Raw genomic sequence first — 22990 nt, forward strand, 5'->3', positions numbered from 1 at the left:
CTGTCAACATTCCAACGCTTTTGTTTGGTAAGTTACAGCATCTTTGTTTTTATATATATTTTTCCCACGTGGAATGTTTCCATCTATAATATATATATAGAGGGAAACATTCCACGTGGGAAATATATATATATAAAAACAAAGATGATGTGACTTACCAAATGAAAGTGCTGGCAGGTCGACAGACACACAAACAAACACAAACATACACACATAATTCAAGCTTTCGCAACAAACTGTTGCCTCATCAGGAAAGAGGGAAGGAGAGGGAAAGACGAAAGGATGTGGGTTTTAAGGGAGAGGGTAAGGAGTCATTCCAATCCTGGGAGCAGAAAGACTTACCTTAGGGGGAAAAAAGGACGGGTATACACTCGCACACACACACATATCCATCCACACATATAAGCAGACATATTTAAAGACAAAGAGTTTGGGCAGAGATGTCAGTCGAGGCAGAAGTCCAGAGGCAAAGATGTTGTTGAATGACAGGTGAAGTATGAGTGGCGGCAACTTGAAATTAGCGGAGATTGAGGCCTGGTGGATAACGGGAAGAGAGGATATATTGAAGAGCAAGTTCCCATCTCCGGAGTTCGGATAGGTTGGTGTTAGTGGGAAGTATCCAGATAACCCGGACGGTGTAACACTGTGCCAAGATGTGCTGGCCGTGCACCAAGGCATGTTTAGCCACAGGGTGATCCTCATTACCAACAAACACTGTCTGCCTGTATCCATTTATGCGAATGGACAGTTTGTTGCTGGTCATTCCCACATAGAATGCGTCACAGTGTAGGCAGGTCAGTTGGTAGATCACATGGGTGCTTTCACACGTGGCTCTGCCTTTGATCGTGTACACCTTCCGGGTTACAGGACTGGAGTAGGTGGTGGTGGGAGGGTGCATGGGACAGGTTTTACACCGGGGGCGGTTACAAGGGTAGGAGCCACAGGGTAGGGAAGGTGGTTTGGGGATTTCATAGGGATGAACTAAGAGGTTACGAAGGTTAGGTGGATGGCAGAAAGACACTCTTGGTGGAGTGGGGAGGATTTCATGAAGGATGGATCTCATTTCAGGGCAGGATTTGAGGAAGTCGTATCCCTGCTGGAGAGCCACATTCAGAATCTGATCCAGTCCCGGAAAGTATCCTGTCACAAGTGGGGCACCTTTGTGGTTCTTCTGTGGGAGGTTCTGGGTTTGAGAGGATGAGGAAGTGGCTCTGGCTATTTGCTTCTGTACCAGGTCGGGAGGGTAGTTGCGGGATGCGAAAGCCATTGTCAGGTTGTTGGTGTAATGCTTCAGGGATTCCGGACTGGAGCAGATTCGTTTTCCACGAAGACCTAGGCTGTAGGGAAGGGACTGTTTGATGTGGAATGGGTGGCAGCTGTCGTAATGGAGGTACTGTTGCTTGTTGGTGGGTTTGATGTGGACGGACATGTGAAGCTGGCCAGGACAGGTGGCGGTCAACATCAAGGAAAGTGGCATGGGATTTGGAGTAGGACCAGGTGAATCTGATGGAACCAAAGGAGTTGAGGTTGGAGAGGAAATTCTGGAGTTCTTCTTCACTGTGAGTCCAGATCATGAAAATGTCATCAATAAATCTGTACCAAACTTTGGGTTGGCAGGCCTGGGTAACCAAGAAGGCTTCCTCTAAGCGACCCATGAATAGGTTGGCGTACGAAGGGGCCATCCTGGTACCCATCGCTGTTCCCTTTAATTGTTGGTATGCCTGGCCTTCAAAAGTGAAGAAGTTGTGGGTCAGGATGAAGCTGGCTAAGGTAATGAGGAAAGAGGTTTTAGGTAGGGTGGCAGGTGATCGGCGTGAAAGGAAGTGCTCCATCGCAGCGAGGCCCTGGATGCGCGGGATATTTGTGTATAAGGAAGTGGCATCAATGGTTACAAGGATGGTTTCTGGGGGTAACGGATTGGGTAAGGATTCCAGGCGTTCGAGAAAGTGGTTGGTGTCTTTGATGAAGGATGGGAGACTGCACGTAATGGGTTGAAGGTGTTGATCTATGTAGGCAGAGATACGTTCTGTGGGGGCTTGGTAACCAGCTACAATGGGGCGGCCGGGATGATTGGGTTTGTGAATTTTAGGAAGAAGGTAGAAGGTAGGGGTGCGGGGTGTCGGTGGGGTCAGGAGGGTGATGGAATCAGGTGAAAGGTTTTGTAGGGGGCCTAAGGTTCTGAGGATTCCTTGAAGCTCCGCCTGGACATCAGGAATGGGATTACCTTGGCAAACTTTGTATGTGGTGTTGTCTGAAAGCTGATGCAGTCCCTCAGTCACATACTCCCTTCTCTGCCGGAAGAATGACGATGGACCGGTCAGCCTTCAGATCACGGATAGCCTGGGCTTCAGCAGTGGTGATGTTGGGAGTAGGATTAAGGTTTTTTAAGAAGGATTGAGAGGCAAGGCTGGAAGTCAGAAATTCCTGGAAGGTTTGGAGAGGGTGATTTTGAGGAAGAGGAGGTGGGTCCCGCTGTGACGGAGGACGGAACTGTTCCAGGCAGGGTTCAATTTGGATAGTGTCTTGGGGAGTTGGATCATTAGGGGTAGGATTAGGATCATTTTTCTTTGTGGCAAAGTGATACTTCCAGCAGAGAGTACGAGTGTAGGACAGTAAATCTTTGACGAGGGCTGTTCGGTTGAAACTGGGAGTGGGGCTGAAGGTGAGGCCTTTGGATAGGACAGAGGTTTTGGATTGGGAGAGAGGTTTGGAGGAAAGGTTAACTACTGAATTAGGGTGTTGTGGTGCCAGATTGTGTTGATTGGAATTTTGAGGTTTTGGAGGGAGTGGAGCTGGAAGTGGGAGACTGAGTAGATGGGAGAGACTGGGTTTGTGTGCAATGAGAGGTGGTTGAGGTTTGCTGGAAAGGTTGTGAAGGGTGAGTGAGTTGCCTTTCCGGAGGTGGGAGACCAGGAGATTGGATAGTTTTTTGAGGTGAAGGGTGGCATGCTGTTCTAATTTGCGGTTGGCCTGTAGGAGGATGCTCTGAATAGCCGGTGTGGATGTGGGAGAGGAAAGATTGAGGACTTTTATTAAGGATAGGAGTTGACGGGTGTGTTCATTGGCTGAGTTGATGTGTAGGTCAAGGATTAGGTGGGTGAGGGCAATGGATTGTTCAGTTTGGAACTGGTGTAGGGACTGATGGAAAGAAGGGTTGCAGCCAGAGATGGGAACTATAAGTGTGAGGCCTTTGAGGGTTATGCCAAATGTCAGACAAGCCTGAGAAAATAAAATATGCGAGCGTAATCTGGCAAGGGTGAAGGCATGTTTGCGGGAGGAATGTAAATAAAACTTAATGGGGTCGTTGTGGGGGTGTTGTGAGGGTGACATGGTATTAGAAGGTGGAAAGTGTAACATGAGGTTGAAATGAAAATGAAAGATAAAAATATATGGGGAGAGATAAGGGTGAATTAGAAAGTAACTGGAGATCTGATATGAAAAAAGGCGAAAAAGTGTTGGTTAAGTTGATCCTGTGGTGAACTTGGGTTGGTAGACAGCGATGTGCATGAAGGTTAGGTGGTTGTGTTGCCGCTAAAACACGTTAAAGGATGGAGAAATTAGGGAAAATTTCGAAAAAAACGTGTAAATCTATTAAAAGGAGTGGTGTTGTGGTGAAAGATTACGAAAATGGGGCTAACAATTGTCTGACGAAGAAATAATGACGTTAAAACCTGTGGGGAGTGCCTAAAAATTATCAGTGATGTGCGAAAAACGGAAGTGGAAATAAAGTGAAAGTTATTAGAACTAGCCGAAATGGTTGTTTAATACGTGAAAGCAGCTGTTATTGAACTAGAAATGGTGGATTTTATAGCAGCGGTAGTGTTGAAAGCGGAAAATAAAAATTTTTTTGGTTATGGTTTGGAAGTCGGTTACGTATTATTGAGTATATATAGGCGGGATAAAATTGTATTACGGTAAAAAGGGGAAGGTGAATACAAAGTGAGACTGTGGATGGATATGTGTGGGTGTGCGAGTGTATACCCGTCCTTTTTTCCCCCTAAGGTAAGTCTTTCCGCTCCCGGGATTGGAATGACTCCTTACCCTCTCCCTTAAACCCCACATCCTTTCGTCTTTCCCTCTCCTTCCCTCTTTCCTGATGAGGCAACAGTTTGTTGCGAAAGCTTGAATTTTGTGTGTATGTTTGTGTTTGTTTGTGTGTCTGTCGACCTGCCAGCACTTTCATTTGGTAAGTCACATCATCTTTGTTTTTAGATATATTTTTCCTACGTGGAATGTTTCCCTCTATTTTATATATATATATATATATATATATATATATATATATATATATATAGGGAAACATTCCACGTGGGAAAAATATCTATAACAAAACAACAAAGATGCTGTAACTTACCAAACGGAAAGTGTTGGTTGTTGATAGACACAATAAAAAACACACACACACTAAAAAACACACAAACATTGTGTCTATCAACAACCAACACTTTCTCGTTTTATATATATATATATATATATATATATATATATATATATATATATATCTGTGTGTGTGTTTTTGGGGCAGCAATAGAGCCATCACTGGGAGTCACTAACAATGTTTAATGATTGATGAGTTTCTTTATTGCCTGCATCAATTTAGAATTGACTGTGGATGTTTTAAACAAATGTTGCCGTGTATGTGCAGTTACATGTACATGTGTTGGTGCCAGAATTGTGTGTCCTATTTTAGGTTGAAGTACTTGGCCTCATAACTGGCTAATGAGGGCAGATGCAGATGACAGATACTGGTTCTCAATATTTTGTAATTATATATTCTTAGGAAGGTATATTAGAGGTATGCGTTTTGTGAATTTAATTTCTTCAGTTTTCTTCTCTTCATTGAACTTACAGCATTACCAGCTCCAGCCTGGATGTTTAACTGGTTCAGTTAATGCACCATGGTGGCAACTAGCATGTTTTCTTTGGTTCACCTCCTGTATGCTGCACTGCCTGTTCTTCTTAAGGTAGTGTGGCCAAGTCTTTGGCATTTAAAGCACCTCATTGGATTTGGGATTAAAGGCTTTACTTTCAGTCGAACAAAGTCTGCCTTAAGATACTCTTGTAAAACAAGATAAAAAAAGATAACAGTTTCCTATAGCAAATCACTTACCTTTTTTATCACATTGCACACCTCTGTGATTCCCATCCTTTTTTGCACTTTTATTGTGTCTATGTCCATTATAAAGGCTGAGCCACACAAGTCATAACATTGCTTGTAGTCTGTGAACAGTTCAAAATATTGAAACAAGTTAACAGTTCAAATACTGAAACAAGGTTTTTGCCAAATACTAGAAGCAGAGGAGCATATAATTTGGACAAGTCAATTTTTGTGAAGTTCAAATCTTTCTCCAGCTGTTGGTATTTCGATTTTATTGGTTCCCCAATTCAGTTAAGGCAAATATTGGGACAGTTCCTTTGGGGGGGGGGGGGGGACTAAGTTTCTGACTTTCCTTGTTGATTTTTGGCTTGTGGTTTGATTCTAATGACTTAATTGTCAATAGAAAATTAACCCCAGATTACTAAAACCTCATAAAATTTATGATTGCAGTTGGTACCCATTAGCGGTTCCTGCCAATCTCGTATCATCAGCATAGGGTATAAAACAGAACATTTTGTAATTAGTCTGTATGTGCCATATGGCTGGAGACCTTATAATTTTAATTAACTAATGAATAAACATAAGTTATGTCATCCTTTGAATAACATATTAAGTAGAAAAATTTACAATGGTTTAGTAACAATGTAACAACCCCCCCCCCCCCCACCCCCCCCCATTACTGTTCTAGGGTTAAACTGTAATATTCCTTCCTTTCACTCTTGTGGTTAAGTATATATAATAAAAAATATTGAGAATCGGTACCTGTCCTCAAGTGTTTTCTGTTCCTGTCAAGTTTTCCACCTATTAGTTGAGAATTATGTCTGTGCTTTTATTACATATGACAAATTGATGTCATTTGTCTATGCTAGTTTACATAATCCAGAATCACTTTGTAACACAATACACACAGCTGCAAACATTTATTTTATGTGGTGTGTACTAGGAGCAACAAAATCATGATAATGTTGTATAAAATATTTATTTACCTCTAACAGAAAAAGGTGTGGAGTACGAGTTCCGCGTAGCTGGTCAGAACAAAATTGGTTTTGGTCAAGAAACCATTAAATACATGCTGACACCAGAGGGACCTCCAAGTGGGCCCCCGAGTAACATCTCGCATCATTTCCAAACGCCAGATGTTCTCTGTGTCACTTGGGGACCTCCACTTCGGGAGCACCGCAATGGACAGATAGTCCGTTATGATGTTCAGTTCCATAAGAAAGTAGATTATTCTACAGTGATTGATCGTAGTACAAATACGACAAAGGTGAGTACCAAGATCTTTTATTAGTTTCTCTTTCTAAACAGTCTAAAATGTGATGTTGTTAGAACCCTTTGCACGAAAGGTATGAAAAGAGAAATTTATAATTATCAGTTTCTATATTAGCATCTCTCTCTAAAGCTTTAAAAGTAATAAATTACTCAAGAATGCTTGAGCATATCTGCCAAACTAAGAGTCCAAGTCAGTAATAACTTTTATTCCAGCATGGCATCTCTATAAAATATACCATTTACTGAATTAAAATGATGGAAAATTCATGATAAAAACAGTAGATAATCTTTTTGTAGATCAATGTTGATCAGAAGTTGAATTGGAAAAATGTTTAATCATTTTAAATGCTTGAATTTAACCACTGCTGCTTTGTGTGTTCTTACTGATTTTGCCAATAAATGTTTTAGACAGTTAACTAACACATTGTATTTATGCCAAGATGATTATACATGTAGGTATGAAGTATTTATTGAATAAACATTATGAGAAGCATTCATGTGAATTTTACAGTCAAAATGATTTGCAATAAGCATGTTCCTGGGGAAATTCTTCTGACAGGAAGTGCAGTGTAGTAAATAGACTTGTGGTTGAAATAGATATTAGCATGGGTGTGAAAGAACACTAATTTAATATTCTCTATCAAAACAACAAGCTTTACTTGGAGAAGGATAAACTTCTTGCATATAACTAACAGAACGAAAGAGTGAATGAAATTCCAGCATACTCAGTGTACTTAACAGAACATCTCTTAGGAATTACAGATGTTGAAAGTTACATGTTTTTGATTACAAGCTAGTATAATATTATTGTGAAACCAACAAAATAACACTAAGAGTTGGTATATATATAAAAATTATAGTTCAGTCCCAGGCCCTATTTGTTGGAAAATGTTGTTTCCAACACCAGTAAGAATCAGTTAAAGTGGGTTGTAATAAGGATATGGAAACTTCTGTGAAGAATCATTGTTTATGGAGATCTTAATAATTTATGTTATGGATTCTTCTGCTGCTGCTTGACAGAATAATTTAATATTTATCAGAGGGAAACCTAAACTGTGGTCTGTGGTCCAGAACAGCCAGTTAGAGCTACAACTAACATGGATGTTTATTTAGTCAGTTTCATTAACGAATATTAGTTGGCACCATACATATTACTTTATTTACCACTATTTTGGATGGATGTTGTACTTGGCAAACATTGGTTGGTTTGAGAATGGGCATAGTCTGAAACTGGTCACCGATTAAATAAACATCCATTTTAGTTGCAGCCCTGGCTGTCTCTTTTGCATCACAATCCAAAATGAGTTGCTGACCCACATTGCCCAGCACACTGGAGTTATAAAAACTGTGGATGTTGTACAATACAATACTGTAGAACATCAACAGTTTGTGTATTTCATTGACACTTTAACAATTATTTTGTGGTAGATGGTAATGATTGAGGACTTATAGAGTCCAGTTATGGATAATGTCCTATACTGACATGCAAATCAGGGTTGAAGTGCGAAGTACAATGACCGCTGACAACTTGTTTTTAGACTCAGCTATCAGGTTCTACGAAGGTAACGCCATTCCATCTCCAATAGTGATGCTGGTAGTAAAACACTGTGATGTTCACAGCAATCCTCAAAATTATGATGGCTTTATTTTTAAGTTAAATTCAGTGATTTATATGTGCAAATGATTATTATAAATAGATCACCTTATTTTTGAATGTATGGTTTGGGGTAGTATGAATAATAAAATATTATTGGGTTTCCAACTGCATCAAGTGGTTAAACTCCCACAAGCATTCAGCTGAGTACTCTTTTGGCCTTTGTCAAGCGGTAACTGACTGCCAACCCATCAGTGGCTGTGCTGCTGGCTGTAATTTCACTGGCACTCATTATAGGAGTTGGACAGAAATGTGAAAACAACAAGAGAAGTTGCATGCTTGAACATAAGTGCAAATGTTAGCCAAGTCTGCAGGTTTTGCTGTTGTATTTGATCACAGATGGCACCTGTGTAACATCCTCACTACATGGCAAGCGTCAGTTGTGGTCAGAACAGTGCTTTGTGTAGTTGTGAATGCATTATGTCAAAGCTACATGAATTCAAAGTGGACAAATTGTTGGGGCTTGTATGGTGGTTGCTGTAACCAAGGTAGCCAAAGTGTTTGATGTTTCAATAGGCATTGTATCAAAGATTTATAGCACGCACAAGAAAAGCATAAAAACATCATCAGCTAAGTCACTACACAAATAAAAAGTTTGTATAGGGTGATCATGACCGACGGTAATTGAAGGGGATTGTGTTGAAAAATAAAGAGGACAGCAGCTCGAAAAGTCACTGCAGAACTGAATATTGCACATGTGAACTCTGTCAGCAACATCAAGGAAGCTCCATAAGCAAGGAATTGCAGAGCGAGCTGGAATTTCAAAGCCAGAGTCATAAAAACTGGACTATGAAACAATGGAAGAAATCCATTTTCTTCAGATCAGTCTTGTTTCACACTGTTTCCAACTCCTGGCTGAGTTTACATCCCGACAGTGAAACATTGCGGGTGTTCGGTGATGAGTTGGGCAGCTGCATTGTGCTATTTAATAGACCCCATATTTACTCTGCAGGGTCAAATTACTGCCAAGGAGTATGTGACCATTTTGGATGGTCAGATCCATCCCATGATACAATGTTCCTTCCCCAGTGGTGATGTTGTGATTCAAGATGACAGGGCCCTGTTCATACAGCTCACATTGTCCTGGACTGGTTTTGTGAGCACAGGTATGAATTACTGCATCTCCTCTGTCCATCACAGTCAGTGGTTCCCAATATTATTTAACGCTTGTGCTTTACTTTGGAGAAAAGGATGCATGATTGCTATCCACCTCCATCATCATTACCTGAACTTACCACTATTTTGCAGGAAGAATGGTATAGGACTGCCTTGAAAACCATGCAGGATCTATATTTATCTATTCTGAGACAATAGGAAACTGAAACTTCCTGGCAGATTAAAACTGTGAGCCGGACCAAGACTCGAACTCGGGACCTTTGCCTTTCGCGGGCAAGTGCTCTACCAACTGAGCTACCCTAGCACGACTCACGCCCCGTCCTCACAGCTTTACTTCTGCCAGTACCTCGTCTCCTACTTTCCAAACTTTACAGAAGTTTGGCAGAAGTAAAGCTGTGGGGACGGGGCGTGAGTCGTGCTAGGGTAGCTCAGTTGGTAGAGCACTTGCCCGCGAAAGGCAAAGGTCTCGAGTTCGAGTCTCGGTCCGGCTCACAGTTTTAATCTGCCAGGAAGTTTCACATCAGCGCACACTCTGCTGCAGAGTGAAAATCTCATTCTGGAAACATCCCCCAGACTGTGGCTAAGCCATGTCTCCGCAATATCCTTTCTTTCAGGAGTGCTAGTTCTGCTAGGTTCGCAGGAGAGCTTCTGTAAAGTTTGGAAGGTAGGAGATGAGGTATTGGCAGAAGCAAAGCGGTGGGGATGGGGCGTGAGTCATGCTATGGTAGCTCAGTTGGTAGAGCACTTGCCCACGAAAGGCAAAGGTCCCGAGTTTGAGTCTCGGTCCGGCTCACAGTTTTAATCTGCCAGGAAGTTTCACATCAGCGCACTCTCCGCTGCAGAGTGAAAATCTCATTCTGGAAATAGGAAACTGTTTTGAATGGAAACGGGTTTCATATAGCATGTTGTTGTTGTTGTGGTCTTCAGTCCTGAGACTGGTTTGATGCAGCTCTCCCTGCTACTCTATCCCGTGCAAGCCTCTTCATCTCCAGTACCTACTGCAGCCTACATCCTTCTGAATCTGCTTAGTGTATTCATCTCTTGGTCTCCCACTACGATTTTTACCCTCCACACTGCCCTCCAGTACTAAATTGGTGATCCCTTGATGCCTCAGAACATGTCCTACCAACCGATCCCTTCTTCTAGTCAAGTTGTGCTATGAACTCCTCCCCAATTCTATTCAATACCTCCTCATTAGTTATGTGATCTACCCATCTAATCTTCAGCATTCTTCTCTGGCACCACATTTCGAAAGCTTTTATTCTCTTCTTGTCTATTTATCACCTATGTTTCACTTCCATACATGGCTACACTCCATACAAATACTTTCAGAAACGACTTCCTGACACTTAAATCAATACTCGATGTTAACAAATTTCTCTGCTTCTGAAATGCTTTTCATATGCCATATTAGATGCAGTAATGTCTTGTGTTTTTGGTGTTTCTGTATTGTTGCCCACCCCTGCACCTCCAGTGTCCATTGTGCCCACTTCAGCCTCCTGCCAGCTGCATTATACACTGTACTAAGTTGCAGTGTGCTGTCCTTATTGAGGGTGTTTTCTGAAGTTTTAATTTCAACAGCTTCTTGCACACTGTACCAGGAATGGTTCATTGTAGTAATGACTCAGATGACTAGTTTTTGAAGCACATTCTGTCAAGGATGGGCAGAACACCTTGCATGTTCTATGTGGCACTGTGCTGCAGTGTGAACTGTTTATCCGAAGTTGTAGCAGCCACAATCATATAGTATATTATATACGCCAAGCAGTCTGATTGCTATACTATCCCTCACAGGGCTCATGTATTGTCTTATTGGGAGCCTAAAGACTGTTTTGAGGTTGTGTATATTTAGGAGCTGTCTAATCTTCCCCTTCACTGAATGATAAAATCTCAGGAAACCAAATGCATTGCTGTGAAAATCTTTTGTTTGCACGCTGCTCACGAAATAGGCTTTCGGACCTGGTGGTGATTGTAGCCATTTTCACAGAGGACTTTTTTTTAGATATTTCAGTTCTTATGTCATATTTTCAGCATCTTACACAATACAAGGTGTGATTCAGAAGTTTCAAGACTGATTCATTTCTGAGTAGGGGAGCCGGTTCCGTTGGGTGGGGGAAGTAGTGGGGGTCTCGGGGAACGAACTGATGCTGTGGCAGTTGCCTCCGGAACCCTGGAGAGTGCGCATCACTTGCAGTGTGAGTGTGTGTCATTGACCTTGGTCGAAAAAGTGGGAGAGGTGAAAATGGAGCAGCTCTTGGAGCAGCGTTATGCGATTAAGTTTTGAGTGCTACTGAACAAAACTGCCACGGAGACTCTCGGTACGATTCAAGCGGCCTTTAAGGAAGAAGACATGTCCTGTGCAATGGTTTTCATGTGGTACAAACATTTCAAAGATGGCCACAGGAATGTTGAAGACGACAAACGCTCTGGGAGGCCATCATCAAGCTGAACGGATCAAAATGTGGAGAGAGTGCGGGAACTTTTAAACAATGACCGTCGTCTTAGTTCTAGATTAATTGCCGATGAACTGGGACTCAGTCAGAGTATGGTGTGGAGGATTGTGATGGAGAATTTGATGATGCGAAAAGTGTGTACCAAACTGATGTCAAAAGTTTTGTTGGTGGATCAGAAGAAACGGCACATTACTGTTTGCCAGGAAATGCTCCAACAGTTGAATGTTGATCCAAACCTTCTGGAGAAAGTGGTTACTGGTGATGAGACCTGGGTCTACATGTATGATCCCGAGTTGAAGTGTCAAAGCTCAGAATGGCTCACTGCTTCCTCACCTAAGCCCAAGAAAGCTCGCATGAGCAAGTTTTGTGTGAAGTGCATGCTGATTGTTTGTTTTTTTATGGTAAAGGAGTGATTCACAAGGAGTTTGTTGCTTGTGGACAGACTGTCACAGGTGACTTTTATGCTGGAGTGTTCTGCTGCTTGAGGGATCAAGTTTGCCGCGTCCGCCCGGCGATCAAGGGCAATTGGATTCTCTGCCCCTTACTACGCGCCCACTCACATGTCGCATGCCGCCACCGAAGTGTTGGTCAAGTTCAACATAACAACACTGCCGCAGCCACCCTACAGCCCCAACTTGGCTCCAAGTGACTTTTTTCTCTTTCCCCGAATCAAGACAGGCCTAAAAGGGAAGTGATTCCACTCCATCGATGCCATCCAGCAGGCTTCGATGAGAGCCCTTGACATCATGACACCCGAGACTTCCAGAAGGGCTGTGAACAGTGGAAGACACACTGACAGTGCTGTGCTGATGCTGAAGGATCATATTTTGAAGAATTTTAGTCCGCTGTACTTAAATGTCCAATAAAGTATCTAGTTCTGAGTTAAGTCGTGAAACCTTTGAATCACACCCTGTTATTTGCATGATACACTAGAATCTTCAGAATACTGTGCTTCTATGCCAGATTGTGGTGGCTGAATTCATGCATATACTGGCAAGGGTAGGTTTCCCATGTACATAATGGCTGGGACACTCACTGGTTCTTCAATGGACAAGGATGTCAATGAAGGACAAGGCACTATCTAACTTTACCTCCATTGTGAACTTGATATAGTCATGAGTGCTCTCTTGGTTTTTCACAACCATGGAATGCCAGATAATAAATAGGTCATTGACATGAAATAAAAGCAATTAGTCATGACCATATCCTCAAATTTCTCTATTAAAAAAAAAGTTTGCTACTGGTGAAGTTAATGGGCTTCGCAATATTGTCCATCTTTTGATTGTAATACTGTCCATGAAAAGAGGTGGACCCCTTTTTGTAAGTTATTGGCTTCCATGATGTGCTGGTACAGCCATCTCAATAGTGGAATGTCAGTTATGATGATATGAAGGTAAGGTCAATGAAACACCCAGTCTCTGAGTGGAGAAAATCTCCGACCTGGCCAAGAGTCAAAACTAGATCCCTTCAGTTAGCATCCACTGCACTGACCTTCAGCTACTGAGGCAGACAAGAGGAAGGACATGCCAAGATGTGCTTAAACAGTATGACATTCATGCTGTCAAAGACTGAGAGAGAAGTCCACATAATCTTCAAGGGGAACATCCATGTATAATGAGAATAACACTGGAAACAATTTATAAATCAAATTATGAAAATTTTCTTTTATTAAATACAGTCATACACCACTGTGAATCCTGTTCTCCCATAAAAGATAAAACTAAAATAAAAATATTCAGGGTGCAAGTTCAATCCTCAGTGTCGTACATTTTACATAACAATAAAAAGCTGTATTACAATCATTACTAGTGTAATGAAATCCTCCATTTTCTTATAAAAAGAGCAAAACACAGGTGCTATGTTACAAAAACACTCCAAAAATAAAGCAAAAATAATCTTAAGCATGTTAAACAAGAAATAAAGAAAAACAGTGAGATGTCCGAGGTTAAGCCACACTTATTGTGTGGATGCTATTTCTAGTAGAATATTTGTAGTTGAGTATCATTAGCTACAAAACCGACTCTACAAAAATAGACAAAGAGCCCTTTAGCACACTATCCACAAGTTAACTATCTTTATGTATCACTTTATGGGAAACAAATGTAGATGGGCTACTCAGCCACCTGTATGAGATGCACAGGGAGGTGCACATCAGATGGTGTGTTGATTCAAAGTCAGCTATCCTGTGGACTGGAGTTATTGCATAATGGTTCATACAAATTGTGGCTGACTGAAATGGTGACACTGGCCGAAGCTCGACACACAAATATGTGAATGGGTTGTGTTGATCCCAGACTCTGAGATTCAAGAGCACTGAGTCTGGGCAGACAGTGCTGTGAGCACATCATTGCCTAGGTTTACTGTTCAGGTGTCTCACCAAACTCTTGGGGGTTTCATAGGGTAGTGTACCATGGTTAGAGTTGTTAGAGGCCCTATTGTCATGTATGAGATCCTGGAATGGATAAAACTACATGAGGAGCTCATGCAATGGATGTAGACCACAGAATGCCCCCTTCTGTTTCTCGACCTATGTTTTGCTACGTGAAATTGGCTGATTAAACAACACTTTACACTTTAAAAGCCCATCTGCTTTATTGCGGTTTTTATTAATAGTACATTGCTTAGATTGAGGATCTAGAGATTGGTTGGAGGGATTAGAATGGATTTAAATAAAATTAAATAGGTTATACAAAAGTATCTAGCTACCGAACATGCTCTTCAGCATGACTGAGGGGACCTGAGAGCCTTCTACACCCAGGGGCTGTTTGGATCCTCCACCTGATAGTAATTTGCCTGAACTCCAGAGATAGGAAGTTGCCCTTCAGCATGTGAATATGCAGCTATGGTACAGGTGTCACGGATAATCAGAACAGAACTATGAGTAACTGGAAACAGACTTAGGCCAGAATTTATGCAAGAGGATCAGATGTTTGCAACAGATTCAAAGAATTGTAAAATTTCCAGTAATTCTGAAATGGAACTTAAATGCCAGTTAATGGTAATATAAGATATTTCAATAGTTTGGCTTCAATAACATCATTTATGTTATGATAGTATCATAATTTATGTTTGTAATATTCATTGCTTCTTTGTTTACAGGCTGTGTTCATTAATCTAGATGAAAATACAGATTATGTCTACCACATCAGAGCCCATACCAGCCAGGGGCCAGGACCGTACAGTGAAAAGGTGACAGTACACACCGAGAGGGACATTGTGCGTGCCCCAATGAGTGTGCAGGCCGTGGCTACTTCTGACCAGAGTGTGGAAGTTTGGTGGGAAGGTGTTCCAAATCGTGGCAAAGTTATAGGTTACCAGGTAAGACAGCAGCAACTTTATAACCTTAGAGATGTGTTGTATTATTTTCTAGATGAATTTTTGGTTGTGTTAGAGTTCAGTCTTTCTGTTTCTGTTTTTAAATGATAGTTTGTTATTCTATCTACTAAATGTACAAGTGAAAAAAAGCATTTTACATTATTATTATTATTACAGGATTAATCAGTACAAAGATTAATTAATAACAATATCTTGTTGTATTCCTGTCATCCTCCACCAAACCCCTCTTTATCCAGCACATCTTCCTTGTCGATGCTGCGATGTTCCATTACTCCATTTATGTGGTCTGTCCAAGAACGTCGTGGTCTTCCGCGCTTACGTCTGCCGGGTGGTTTCCATTCATAAACCTTCTTTAGCCATCAATGACCTGGCATTCTCGTCATATGCCCATACCATTTTAATGATTTTCTTTCAATTCTGTCTATCACTGTATCATTTGCTTTCATTATAGATCTTACTTCATCATTAGTTTTCCTTTTGATACTTGATATTCTGGCACTCCTATGCAAATAATCCATTTCCTTTTGAGATCCACATTTAAGGTCCATAGTTCTGATCCATAGCATAGCACTGATTCGACCATTATCTTACCTACTCTTTTCTTATTGCTGTTGAAAATATTCTTATATTTTATATTCTTTTCATATTTCTCACTGCAACATAAATATTTACAGCACATCAGCTTTTGTGACATCTGGTATGCTTCATTACCAATATAACAGCAGCATAAAAATCTACTTTGTTGCAAACTTAAATTGTGAGTAAAACTACATCAGTTTGCTGTTAATTACTAGACTCCTCATTGAAATAGTGTGTTACGTTTATCCTTGTGTGACTGCAGCACATCATGAGATTATACAGTACACAGATTCAATAGGAATGTTTACTATGTACTTCAGTCAAGATGATTGTATGACATCAGGCTACAGTTAAAAGACTTACGAATGTCAGTGTCCACTCATTTACTTACACTGTCTGTAACATTTTGAGCAGTATTCAGATGTGACATTTCTCACTGCTTATTAAAACAGTAAGTTCAAAACATCATAAAGTCATAGAATTGACCAAAAAAAAAAAAAACCAGAAATATTGGCACACATGGGCTGTCAATTATTCAGCATGTGGTGAATTCAAACTAGCAAAATTCCTGTAAAATATTACATAATTTTGATTTAAATCTGGCAGCAATGCAGTTCAGGCACCATTCCTTGAGATGTTTACACTTGGATTCCATGGGTGAGCTACACCACATATAGTAAGGACCGAACAGTCACAACTTTCCGTTTTGCAATGCATATCATTTGATTTTAGGAGAGTGGAAACGAAATGGTGAATCATGTTATGTGTTGGCACACTCTGTTAAAGATCTCTTGACCTATTAAATGCTACAGAGCAGTATTTACTAGAATGAATTATTTCTGTCATTGAATTTAATGGAGGAAGCATTATTTTATATGGCCTTTCTGTGATTTATTACCTCAAACCGTAAACTGTTAATGCATTGGATTGGACACCTCTCTGCCATCAAAAAGTCCTTTCATTTTTTAGATGAAAGTGCTCTTCTTCATAAAACAGACTTGAACCAAGTGAAACAATAGAAAATCCAGGCTGAAATGTAACAGTATTGTGAAAAAGGGTAGTTGCTACTCACCATATAGCGAAGATGCTGAATTGAAGATAAGCACAACAAAAAGACTGTCACAAAGTGAGCTTTCAGCCAACAAGACCTTCATCGGAAATTGACAACATACACACCAACGCGCGCATGTGGGCGGGAAGGGGGAGAGATAGCAGGGTAGGGGTGGGAGACGGTAAAATGCTGCTTGTGGGAGCTTACAGGGACGGCGGGAAGAGAGGGGGGGGGGGGGGGAGGAAGTGGCAGGAAAAGAGAGAAGTAAAAAGACTGTGTGTGTGTGTGTGTGTGTGTGTGTGTGTGTGTGTGTGTGTGTGTGTGTGTGCGCGCGTTGGTGGAATAGACCTGTTTAGTGCTGGCATGGGAACAGGGGAAGGACTGTATGGGTAAGGTCAATGACCAATTGTGATAGAGCCCAGAACGGTTGCAGGAATGTAGGATATATTGGAGAGTGTTCCCATCTTCACAGTTCAGAAAAGCTGGTGTTGATGAGAAGGATCCAGATGGCATAGGATATGAAGCAGTCATTGAAATTAAGAACGTCATGGTAGGCAGCGTGCCGAGCAGTGGGGTAGTCCAGCTGTTTCTTGGCCAGTTTGTCGGTAGCCATTCAAACGGACACGCAGCTTGTTAGTTGTCATGCCCACATGGAATGCAGCACAGTGGTTGCAGCTTAGATTTTAGATCACTTGACTGTTTTCACAGGTAGCTCTGCCTTTGATGGGATAGATTATGCTTGTGACTGGACTGGAATTTGTGGGATGGGTCTTGCATCTAGGTCTTATTACAGGGATATGAGCCATGAAATGAGGATTTGGGAGAAGGGGTTATGTACGGATGGACGAGGATATTGTAAAGTTTCAGTGGGCAGCAGAATACCACTGTGGGAGGGGTGGAAGGACAGTGGGCAGGACATTTCTCATTTCAGGGCACAATGAGAGGTAGTCAAAACCCTGGTGGAGAATGTGATACAAAGTCAAAGGGGAATGCTCATCTGTGGGTGGAAGGTGGGACTTTGGGAGGTGGTTGGTGACTGGAAAGATAAGGCACAAGGTAATTACAGTCATGCCCTGAAATGAGAAATGTCCCATCCACTATCCTTCCCACCTCTCCCACAGTGGTATTCTGCCATCCACTGAACCTACACAATGTCCTCAACCATCCCTATACAACCCCTACTCCCAACTCCTTACCTCATAGCTCATATCCTTGTAATAGTCCCAGATGCAAGACCTGTCCCATACATATTCCCACCACCACTTATTCCAGTCCGGTCACAAGCATCATCTATCCAATCAAAGACAGGGCTACCTGTGAACATGACATTCTTCATTTCAATGACTAGCTCACAGCCTGTGCCGTCTGGCTCTTCCCACCAACACCAGCTTTACTCAACTGTGCAGGTGGGAATTCTCCCTGCAAAATATCCTACATTCCTGTAACCCTCCTGGCCTCAATCTTGGTTAGTCATTGTCCATACCTTTCTAGCCCCTTCCCTGTTCCCATTCCAGCACTACACAGCTCTCTGTTCCACCAATGCGCCCATAGACTTTTTACTTTCCTCCTTTTCCGCTATCCTTCCCTTCCTGCGCTATGTCTAACCTCCCGACTGCACCTAGTTGCCCTACTCCCTCTCCACCCCACTTCCACAAGCACTTTACTGTCTCCCACCCCTACCATGCTATGCCTCCCCCTTGCCCTACCACCTGGTTGCCTCTCCCATCATGAGCTGCTGTTCGCAGCCTGTCCTCAGCAGCCAGAGGCTATGGTCAGTGGTCATGTGTGTGAGTTGCATTTGTGTGCATGTGTGTGTGTGTGTGTGTGTGTGTGTGTTTGTTTGTGTGTGTTGTCTATTACTGACAAAGGCCATGTTGGCCAAAAGCTCACTTTGTGGCAGTCTTTTTATTGTGCCTATCCGCTACTCAGCATCTCCGCTATATGGTGAGTAGGAACTATCCTTTTCATAATATTATTACTTGAACCAAATGGTTTGGCAGAATAGGCATGAATTAAACAAATGGCCAGCTAGAGTCATGTTTTGTATTCATGATTGTTAATGGAATGACCAACAAAGGCAGTTTCCAGCAGAACAGACTTTCCCAGAATCTAGGATAATATTTACTGTGTTTCAAGGAGAAACAGAAGAAAGTAGCAGTTTATATCTCGTCATCATATCATAGACACCACAACAGAACCAGGAAAGCATTTCAAATGCATGTGATTACTTGGAAAATCCAGGATAGAATAATGGCAATATTATGAAAAGGAAAGATTGCTACTCACCATATAGTGAAGATGTTGACAAGCACAACAAAAAACTACCAAATATGTAAGCTTTTGGCCAGAAGGCCTTAGTCTGGAATAGAGAACATACACACACACATTCACACAAAAGCATCTCACACACATGACAACTGGTCTGGCCCCAGTGTTTGCCTGAATGTGTGCATGTATGTTTCTATTTTGGATGAAGGCCTTCTGGCCAAAAGCTTATGTGTTTAGTAGTCTTTTTGTTCTGTCTGTCTGTGACTCAGCATGTGCTCTATATGGTGAGTAGCAATCTTTCCTTTTCATAATATTGTCATACGGCCACTTGGTCACAAATAGTAATATAACGTACTTATTTTTTAGAAACCTCTACATCTGTACTCTGCAAACAACTGTGAACTGCATGGCAGGGGTACATACCATTGCACCAGTTATTATTTTTTCTTCCCATTCCATTCTCTTATGGAGAACAGTTATTTTAAATGCCTCTGTGTGTGCTACAGTTCATCCTCATGATCCCTATGTGAGTGATATGTAGGGGATTGTAGTATATTCCTAGAGTCATAACCTGAAGCCAGTTCTTGAAATTTTGTAAGTAGTCTTTCTTGGAATGGTTCACATCTGTCTTCAAGAGACTACCAGCACAGTTTCTTTGGTATCTCTGTGATACTCTCCCACAGCTTTAACAAACCTGTAATCATATTGAGAAAAATGGGAGTGAGCTATTTTAGTGGCACGTGTAGGCACTAAACCTCAATTCCTTTCTCTTATTTTTAGAAATCTTATGAGTAGCTCGTTTGCCTTCAGTTTAAATGTGATTGTGTATACATATAAGGTAATAGTGTATTGTCAATGTGGATTTTTCATTTTTCAGATATTTTATACAATGACTGCTGTTGAAGATCTTGACGAATGGCAGCAAAAGAAAGTAGGCCTTACAGAGTCAGCTGACTTAGTTAATCTTGAGAAATATGCTCAGTATGCAATTGCAGTTGCAGCACGAACAAAGACGGGACTTGGTCGCCTGTCAGAAAAAGTTACAGTAAAAGTAAAACCTGAAGATGTTCCTCTTAATTTAAGAGCACAAGATGTAAGCACTCACAGCTTTAAACTATCATGGTCACCACCAATTCGGCTAAATCCAATCAACTATAAGGTAATTACTGCAGATTTCTTTTTACACATAATACAAACAAAAACAGAAGAAATGTCACACCATAACTGTTTATTCACTATAATAAAGACAATTGTAAGTTAAATATGACTTCTGATAGTTAAATGACAGGAAGGAATAATTAATTTCTTGAATTCTTTTGTAGATATCATATGATGCACTAAAAAATTTTATGGACTCACAAGGAATGACACAGACTCAAATAATTCCTCGGCAGGAAATCCTCTTGAAGCCCCATATACGTTCTTATACTCTGAGTGATTTGTCACCATTCACTACTTACAGTGTCAATGTCAGTGCTATTCCATCAGATCATCAATACCGTCCACCTACTAAGATCTCTGTAACAACACAAATGGCAGGTGAGTTATTAATTTTGTATTTATGATGCAAGTATTTACAAAATTTTCATTATATGATATAATGAGTAAATCATTATATTTGTGTTACTGTATTTGTGTAAAGATTGAGAGATTGTCAGTGTAAATAAGACAAAGTACTGTACCAAGGATTAGACCTTGACACAGCCAATCATGACGACACATCCAGTCTTGATTTTTTCTCAGTCCGATTTAGTGTTATCTGTTATAGCTTCTTTTCATCTCTATTATTATTATTACTACTCTCATTATTATTACACATGCAGGCCACTAGAGAGGACCATGTGAAGCACATACTTTTCTCACTATGTATTTTCTTTCAACCACGTTGTCTTTATTCTGAATTTCTTGCTTCACTTTCTAACCTTATACCTGAGTACTTTGTGGTTGAATGTTTTGCTGTCTTGTATATCTGAATCTGTTATGCCAGCATCCTTCAGGTCCTTTAAGACTTCAGTGATCCACTTCATGTTCTTAATGCTCTCTATGTACTCTGAGATTTTTTTAGTTTGTTGGGTGTCCGACATTCTTTCTTCATGTCATGTATATGTAAAATATCTCTACAATCTGTAGCCTCCTTTTCTCTTATTGGCCATTACGGTTTTCTTGTGATTCTTATCTCTAGTTTACTGATGTTCTTTAGTGCACATTTCAGAATCTGAACCAAAGTTTCTGATTCATGTAAGATTTCTGGATTGGTGGAGATATTGTGTTGTCTAACTTCCACATTATGTGACAGGCATGCTTTATAGTAAGTGTGTGAAAATGTGCTTGTGCCTAGGACTTTTCATCAGGTAGACTGGTTGCCTGGTGTAAGTCTTTTTCATTGTTACCACTTCAGTGATTTGTATCAGTGAGGATGAAATGGTGATGAAGGCAACACAACACCCAGTCCCCGAGTGGCAAAAATCTCTGACCCAGCTGGGAATCAAACCCGGACCCCTTGTTTGGCATTCTGCCATACTGACTACTCAGCTATGGAGGTAGACAATGTAGATGTTAGTTGGTTAGTTTCATTTTCTATGGATCATTTGCATGATAAATCATAATGATGTGGAACAAGTCATGACAACACAACACCCATTACCTGAGTGGAGAAAATCTCTGACCCAGCTGGGAATCAAACCCGCCATACTGACCACTCTGCTGTGGAGGTGGACGTTGTAGATGTTAATTGGTTAGTTTCATGTTATATGGATCATTTGCATGATAAATGATAATGATGTGGAACAAGTCACAGCAGCACTACACCCATTTCCTGAGTGGAGAAAATGTCCGACCGTCCTGGAATCAAACCCAGATCCCTTGTCTGGCATTATGCTGTGCTGACTACTCAGCTATATAGGTAGACATTGTAGATGTTTGTTAGTTAGTTTTGTATTCCATGGATGATTTTCATGGTAAATCATAATGATGTGGAATGAGTCAGTTTACATTCAAATAACAAATTAATTTGTAAATATGGTTTCATGCTGCCCCCCCCCCCCCTTTTTAAAATAAACTCACACACAGATACACACACATACGAGAGTTAGTGACTCCTTCCCACCACCTTTACACATTGCAGTAATGCAAATTCTTGTACAGAATAAAAGGAGCTAAAAAGGAAAGAATTCGTCAGTTTGTTTTCAGATTTTACTTTGCTGTCCGTCAGACATTTTGTATCACTGGATAAGTGGTCAAAAATTTTGGTTATGGTTTTGTACACACTTTTTTGTTCTAAAGACAATTTTAATATGGAGTAATGAATGCCATTTTTTCTTGTGGTATTATAATTATGTGCATCATTGTTCCTTTTGAACTGCAGTGGATTATTTGCAACAGACTTCATGAAGGAATAAAGATAATGTGAAGCAGTAGTCAAAATACCTAACTCCTTAAACATGCATTTAAAGATCACTGTAGGTGAGCACTGCATATTATTCCTATGGCATGTTCTTGAGAAATGAAGACTTTCCTTCTTAAAGATGAGTTACTCCAGAACATTGTTTCATATGGCATTATTGAATGAAAATTTGCAAAATATGTCAACTTACTGATATTTCTGTCCCCAAGATTTGCAGTGATTCAATTTATAATTGTGGCTGAATTAAATTGTTTTAGGAGTTCCAAAATGTGCTTTTTCTGGTTTAAATTCTCATCAATATTAATATCTAAAAATTTTGAAGTTTCCACCATACTTATTATTTCCTCACTATGTGTTACACTTACCATTGGTGTAGTACCTCTGTAAGTTCATAATTGATTGTATTGTGTCTTTTTGAGATTGAGACCATTTGCAGCAAACAAGTCAGTGATACTTTTAAGAACATAATTCACTATTTCTACTATTGCTGTATGTATGCTAGGACTGGCAAGGTACTAGTGTTATCTACAAAAAAACTAATTCTGATTGTTGTATATTAGACAGAAGGTCATTTTCATATATGAGAAACAGTAGTGGATTTGATTTCTCCCAATTCAGAGAATATGTCTTTATTACATTGGTTGAATTACTAAGTACAACTTCCTGCATTCTTTGGTTAGATATGACATTATCCATTCGTTGACTATATCGTAAGTTGCACAGAACCTCAGTGTATCTGGGGGAAGCCTGTGATTCACTG

General features: G+C 40.7%; 1 protein-coding gene across 3 annotated transcripts in view; it reads left to right on the plus strand.

Annotated features, from left to right (window-relative positions):
• Positions 1-22990, plus strand: part of LOC124790089 (tyrosine-protein phosphatase Lar) — a 537690-nt gene that overhangs the window by 485276 nt on the left and 29424 nt on the right. For all 3 annotated transcript variants that reach the window (XM_047257655.1, XM_047257656.1, XM_047257657.1), the window contains 4 exons: positions 6094-6365; positions 14693-14911; positions 19705-19986; positions 20150-20366. In XM_047257655.1, coding sequence (XP_047113611.1) covers positions 6094-6365; positions 14693-14911; positions 19705-19986; positions 20150-20366 — 990 coding nt within the window. The remainder of the gene's footprint in view (positions 1-6093; positions 6366-14692; positions 14912-19704; positions 19987-20149; positions 20367-22990) is intronic.

This window comes from Schistocerca piceifrons, chromosome 3, assembly GCF_021461385.2.
Source record: "Schistocerca piceifrons isolate TAMUIC-IGC-003096 chromosome 3, iqSchPice1.1, whole genome shotgun sequence".
Lineage (NCBI taxonomy): Eukaryota > Metazoa > Arthropoda > Insecta > Orthoptera > Acrididae > Schistocerca > Schistocerca piceifrons.